At 31.7% G+C, this 7,023-nt stretch overlaps 1 protein-coding gene across 1 annotated transcript; it reads left to right on the forward strand.

Moving 5' to 3' along the window:
• Positions 1 to 1,054: 1,054 nt before the first annotated feature.
• LOC120081776 (transmembrane protein (Protein of unknown function DUF2359, transmembrane)) lies at positions 1,055 to 5,944 on the forward strand. Its single transcript, XM_039036935.2, has 10 exons — positions 1,055 to 1,733; positions 1,858 to 1,995; positions 2,655 to 2,843; positions 3,970 to 4,107; positions 4,199 to 4,317; positions 4,409 to 4,541; positions 4,627 to 4,756; positions 4,862 to 4,941; positions 5,054 to 5,188; positions 5,276 to 5,944. Exons 1-10 carry the CDS (start codon positions 1,251 to 1,253, stop codon positions 5,504 to 5,506), a joined length of 1,776 nt encoding a protein of 591 aa, XP_038892863.1. The 5' UTR covers positions 1,055 to 1,250; the 3' UTR covers positions 5,507 to 5,944.
• The last annotated feature ends 1,079 nt before the right edge of the window (positions 5,945 to 7,023 follow it).

The following is a 7,023-nucleotide window of genomic DNA, read 5'->3' on the forward strand; positions in this document are numbered from 1 at the left end:
TCATTTCACTCTCATCAATTTATGAAAAATTCAATATCTTTCTTAATTATTTTACTATTATTCATCTTATTTATATTATTTCTACTAGTGAAAGAAACATATACTTATTATTTTATAAGTGTGATTTTATTAATAAAATTTAAAATATTTTATTTTAGTCAATATGAATATAGTTCACATAAAATTTGTATTATCAATCTTGAGATTATAGATGGAATTTTTCCGGCCGTTTTAATTCTAAAATGAAAAATAAATAATCTATTTCAATTTCAATTTTATTATTTAATTTATTAAAACAATTTTTTACTAGATAGCACGTATTTTTATATTTTTCTAATACAAATTTATTATATATTTTTTCTAATACAAATTTATTTTATTATTTTCTGTAGTTCTATTTTAATTAGTAATTATGGGTTGATATCTAAGATAAAATTGTTAAGAGTATATTTTGAAAATAAGAGATTCAATGAAAACAAAATTGTATTTCATTTTCAAATGTGTTTGATAGTAAGTTCAGAAAATAGATTAGAATTTAATAAAACATAAAAAAAACTAGTTGTAGTTACCATTAATATTTAATTGACAAAAAACTGATGAAATTTTATATATAAGTATGGTTTATGTTAAAAAAATTATATAATAAGACATGTTTTTCTAAATGTTTCTATCTTTATTTAATATAATTATTTATAAAATTTAAAATTCAGAATATAATAAAAAAATATAAAAATTTATTTTCAAAATTTATATGATAATTCGAAAACAATTTTCAAAAATAGAATTTAGATGGTCCCTAAACAAATATTTATTCAACTCGAATCTGAAACAAAATTTAGATTCTAATAAATTCCTACATATAATTTTGAAGCATTAGTATTATATTTACCATTTTTTTTTTATAAAAAAAAAAAAAAAAGCAGATGCATTTTTGAGATTTAACCTTTACGAGAATCAGAAAATCATGGGCCAATGGCATTTCTGTAAATCTGATGATGTTCATGGGCCTTTATCGTAAGTCAACGCTTTATAAATATCATTTCTCCGTCTTTGAATCCTCTTTGTCGATTCGATCTCACGGACCTCCTTCCATTCCTCTCTTTCACATAATTTTTTCTTCATTCAATTCATCATTCTCCTCCTCCTTCTTCATCTCAATCTCAATTCCTTTTCTTTTCTGTTTGGACCCAGTAGAATTGTTTTCTGATTCTCAGTTGAATTCCATTTCCCTATCATTATCATCCTCAACCATGGAGGACAAGCACGTTGCTTTCGAATCCGCCCCTACAAATGAAGATCACGACGCCCCCATTTCTCACACCCATGTTGACCATGGCTGGCAGAAGGTTACCTACCCTAAGCGCCAAAGGAAGACGGCCAAGCCCTCTAACGATGTTGTTCCCGGCAAGATCGTGTCTAATGGTACCGTTCCTGGCGCGGACAACGTTTTTCGTTCGCTTGAGCAGAAATTTGAGGAGCGCCGCCGCCGAATTGTGGAGGCGCAGAAGGCGACTGCTATTGATGACGACGAGGCTGTTCCGGTTAGATCGAAGATCAGGTCTGATGATGAGGATGGCGAGGATAGTGATGGAGAGGGTGCGGAGAATGGAAAACCTAACGAGGAGGCTAAGAAGGTGAAGCAGAAGAAACCGAAGAAGCCTAAGATTTCGGTGGCTGAGGCGGCTGCGAAGATTGATGTGAACGATCTGTTGGCGTTTTTGACCGATGTGTCGGTAAGGCGATATGATCTGCTTTATCTGATCTATTTTGATTTGATTGTTTGGAAAATAATTTGCTAGCGATTGATTGCTATTGATTCTTCCCTTATTCTTCTTCCATGTTTATGTTTGGTGATAGGGCTCGTACGAGACTCAGCAGGATATTCAGCTGATGAGATTTGCGGATTATTTTGGTCGCGCATTTTCGGGCGTGAGCGCTTCTCAATTTCCGTGGGTCAAAACGTTAAGGGAGTCTCCGGTAGCTAAGATTGTTGATGTGAGTTTACCGATCTTTGTTTTTTTTTCGTTTGTTTGTTTGTTTGTTTGATTTTTTTTTTTTTTTTTGTATTTCTCTGGAATTCTCCTTGCAGTGGGTGAGTTCTTAGATCCGTGTATGCATATTTATGATTGTTTGTGCTTAATCCTTTGGTCCCTTGTACTGGTGAAGAATAATATTTGGGCTAAATATTTGGTGTTATCGATTATGTTCTATTTCTATATCATATAGATGGATATTTGGTGTTATCGATTATCATGCTCTGATTGTCTTTGTTTTTTCAATAGTTGTTCATGTTTTTGATTGAATTGGCAGAATTTTGGGGGTAATTGGTAAACAAGAACTTTGAACTCTTTGTGTTTGCCGTTGATTTTGGGTGACATGAGCCTATCCTACTGAATTAGCAGTTGAGCTAGTTTTCTTGAGCAGTAGAATGCGTTTTAAAAGTTGTTTGGTGCAGTATTAAGTTAAATCGAATTGCAATCTAGTTTTTATAATTAGCTGCCTAGTTTTCAGTTTTCTCTCTTCCTTTTTCCAACTGTGTGACCTCCAGTACCTACATTCTTTTTCTTCACGGGTTCTGACTTAAAATGGATGGAGTTCTTTTTTATGAAAATGGTTCACCTTGTGACTTAATTATTGCATCTACTCTTTTGCAGATCCCCCTCTCTCAGATTTCTGAGGATGTTTATAAGGCATCGGTTGACTGGCTTAACAAACGTTCTCTTGAGGCGCTCAACTCTTTTGTTTTATGGTCTTTAGATAGCATTCTTGCTGACTTTGCAATCCAACAAGCTAGTACCAAAGGCTCTAAAAAGGGAGTACAACATGCTTCATTGAAATCGCAGGTAACATTGGTAGCATCAATCCTTGTTGGTTCGAAGTTTATGTACATTGGGAGGGATAATGATGCATTGGTTTGTTCATATTGGGTGATACAGCCCATGTGTACTACTAATATTGTGATGTTCAAGGTTTGAGCATCTACGACATTTTAGATTTCCATTAATTAAAAATTAGGTGCTGGATCTAATGAATGGAGAAAAGATGTGAAATATCAAGAACGAAGGAAATTTGTTGTTTCTTAATGAGAAAATTGAATTAAATTTAGGGAGGTACTGTTTATTATTATTTTTTGAGTATATGAAGCTAAATGAACTTGTTCTAACTAGTTCTGTTTCAGCAATCAAAGAACACTTAATTAAACTCATATAGTCATTCTATAAAACTTAAAATAAGTCGATTATATTGATGTAGGCCAACCTTAAAATTATATGGTTTGTGGTTGTCTGGCTAAGATGAAGGATAGATATCAAGGTTGATGAAATATGAAATTTGAATATTATAAAGTAACCTCGAGTAACTCAACATTTATTAACTAGTTTTTGGCCTTGTTTGTTTTCTTGAAATTTGTAAAGCTAAAATGAAATGCAGGGTCTTCAAGATGATCTAAAAGAGGCTGAAAAACCTAGGAAATCTACTGCCAATATTATTTTAATGAAATTAGAATGTTATAGCCATCTTCGGCAGTAAATGGAATCTTACATAGATTGAAACTATATAATATACTAATACTAATACTTATTCTAATAATAAACACAACTAGGAATAGGAAAACATTACCATAAGCAAACAATCTATTTACTTTTTGATTGGATGAAAGTGATGAACCATGATATGCATCGCTATTATCCATCTCTGATTTCTTGATATATATTTGTTTACAGTCTATGTTTTCCATTTTTGCGTCTCATTTTATTTTATTGTTTTTTTATGACTTGTCCTTTCACGTTTGTTCTTCTGGAATACATATTTGACCTCGGCAAATTTGTATATCAATGGCTTTCTATTTATTAGTAAAAATCAGCTGGACACTGATACTTTTATTTCTCCTTTTATCTGTATGGATGGAGGGAGAGTGTTGTTCGCATATTTTTGTGTTTGATTCAAGAATTAACATTTATTGCATAGCAGGTTGCCATCTTTGTAGTCCTAGCAATGGTATTACGAAGAAAGCCTGATATCTTATTTCACGTATTGCCAACAATAAGGGAAAACTCAAAGTATCAAGGACAGGATAAGCTTCCAGTACTTGTCTGGATGATAGTTCAGGTGAATTGATATTAATGTGTGATATAATTTATTGATTTTTTCAATTTTAATTTTATCCTTCTTATACTGGGTGTCCTTATTCCATTGCCAGGCTTGTCAAGCAGATCTTGCAATAGGACTTTATGCATGGGCACATAACCTTTTGCCCATAGTTAGTAGTAGAAGTTGTAATCCCCAATCTAGAGATCTAATTTTGCAGCTAGTTGAAAGGTGGGGAATATAAGGATGATCTTCCAATGCAAGATCTTTCCTCAACTCTTTCGATTTTCTTTCCTGATTGTGAAAGATTATTTTTCTGCAGAATTTTGTCCACTCCAAAAGCTCGTACTATTCTAATAAATGGTGCAGTAAGGAAGGGGGAGCGATTGATTCCGCCTTCTTCATTTGAAATACTTCTACGGGTTACTTTCCCTGCATCGTCAGCTAGAGTGAAGGTCGGTATAGTCGAGGAAACTGCTGATACTGTCTAAATATGTAATTATGCCTTTTTGTTTTTTTAACATTGTGTGCTATTTGTAGGCTACTGAAAGGTTTGAGGCTATCTATCCAACCTTGAAGGAGGTTGCACTTGCTGGCTCTCCTGGTAGTAAAGCAATGAAACAAGTTTCACAGCAGATATTTAGTTTTGCTGCCAAAGCAGCAGGAGAAAGTATGATACTTATTTTGAATCTGGAATCTTTTTAACCCTTTGTAAGTCATATCAAGGAAACTGTTTTGTTCATTAAACATTTACCAAGGGAATATCCATTAACAGGTGTTCCAGAGCTATCTGGAGAAGCAACTAACATTTTCATTTGGTGTTTAACTCAAAATGTTGATTGCTACAAGCAATGGGTGAGTTATTATAGTTCCTTTTTCTAAATGTTTAATCATTTTAATTCGATTCTTGATCCAATGTGGAATATTTAAACTCATCCTTTCAAATATACAATTGTTCTTTTTGTAGGACAAGATTTATCAGGATAACCTAGAAGCTAGTGTCTCTGTTTTGAAAAAACTTTCTGATGACTGGAAAACACATTCTCTAAAACTAGCTCCATTTGATGCTTTGAGAGAAACATTAAAAAGTTTCAGAATCAAGGTAATTCTCTTATTCTTGAGCAAAACCTAACTAGTAGTTGACCATTCTTCCTTCTTATTATTTTTTTTCCATATTCTTTGTCGATAGAACGAGAAGGCATTGGCTGATGAAGAAGAGAGCGATCGCCAATCAAAATACAAGGAGGCAGATAAGTATGCTAAGGCAATGCAGAGCAGGGTTTCACGAGGCCATGGATGTCTTAAAAGTATGGCTTTTATCGTCATCGCTCTAGGTGTTGGTGCTGCAGTCATGTCGCCAAACATGGAGTCTTTGGATTGGGAGAAACTCACTGCTTTCATCCCACAACACTCTTTCTGAGTTGGCCCTTCCTGCATTGTCAGCCAACCGTTTCGAATTTCGATGTTTTCCGCCTTCGATGAAGCCGACCTTGGCTCCTTTTCGGGGTCAGGAAACCGAAAATCCTCTGGTAACAGAATTGCACCAACTAAGTCAGCCCTTTTATATCCTTTTTGTGTTCCTCATAGGGATACAAAAGTAGTGGTAGTAGTAAGGTTTTTAAGTTAATACTGCTCAAAAAGGCTCAATAGCCATTTTAGCATCTTTTGATTTGATTTTTGACTTTTTTCTTTTCTCTTTTTTTTCTCCATTTGTTGTTAGATTTGTTTATGTTATTTGCCCTCTCTAACCTTCACAGTCTTGGCAGTAGATCAAAAAGGGAGTTGGATACAAATGTAATTTCGGAAGAAAGAATGTGTTTCATTTTTATATGGGAATTTTGTAACCTTTATTTTTTTTTGTGCCTTTGTTATTTCTCAATTTCTTTCCAGTCTTTTGTAACTTGTTATTTTATGATTTTTACTTAAAAAATTGTGTTTAATAAGGTGATGCCATTGGTTAGACCAAACCGTTTTTTTAAATGGAAAAAAAAAAAAAAAAAATCTTTTTGGTTGTAGATTTTAGATCTAATTTTTATTTACTCCTTAGGTTTCAAAATCTTACACATTTATGTTTCGTTTGGTAATGATTTGGTTATAGGGATTTTGTTTTTGAAAATTAAGCTTATAGACAATACTTTTATCTTCAAGTTTCTTCATTTGTTATTTATTTTTTATTATGGTTTGAAAAATCAAGTAAAAAAAGTAGTAGGCTTTTAAAAAAATTTTGTTTTTGGAATTTAGTTAAGAATTCAACCATTATTGGGTAAGAAATAAGTTTAATTTTAAAAAATTCAAAATAAAAAATAAAATGATTACCAATGGGATTTTAAAGTTTTGAATAGGGTTTTAATTTAGTCTCTAGGTATTTTACCTTTTAATGTTTGAATTTTCTTTCAATCTGGTCTCTATATTTCAAGATTTATATTTTTAACTTTGATTTTAAATATTCATTTTCGTCTTTAGAATTAATTTATATTAATAAATTAAAAATTGTTAAAAGAATGATAATTAAGCTTTATTATTTTCTATCACTTTTAAAATTAAAATTGAAAATTTACTTCATAATTATTTTAATTAATTAATAGAAATTGACATCAATAATTAAAAGTAAGTATTTGAGATTAAAAATGTAAAATTGGACCATATTGAAATAAAATTTTAAATTTAAGGATTAAATGTGTAACTTTTTAAAACCTCAAATAGAAACGGTTTTAAAAAGGTATTATTTTTTTTATATTTTATTCTAAAATAATAATAATAATTTTGGTTTCAGGTTTTGTATTTTCTATTGGACAATATCATTGGAAATGGTTTAGGACAAAGAAGCAAATGCTATTACTGTTTTTCTCAGCTTCTAGAACACGTTTTTCACGTTTTGTTGTACATAGTGGAATTTCTGCGCAATTTATTATTATTATTATTATTATTATTTAACTA

The sequence above is a fragment of the Benincasa hispida genome, chromosome 7 (genome assembly GCF_027475165.1).
Source record: "Benincasa hispida cultivar pf3 chromosome 7, pf3_genome.v1.1, whole genome shotgun sequence".
NCBI classification, from domain to species: Eukaryota; Viridiplantae; Streptophyta; class Magnoliopsida; order Cucurbitales; family Cucurbitaceae; genus Benincasa; species Benincasa hispida.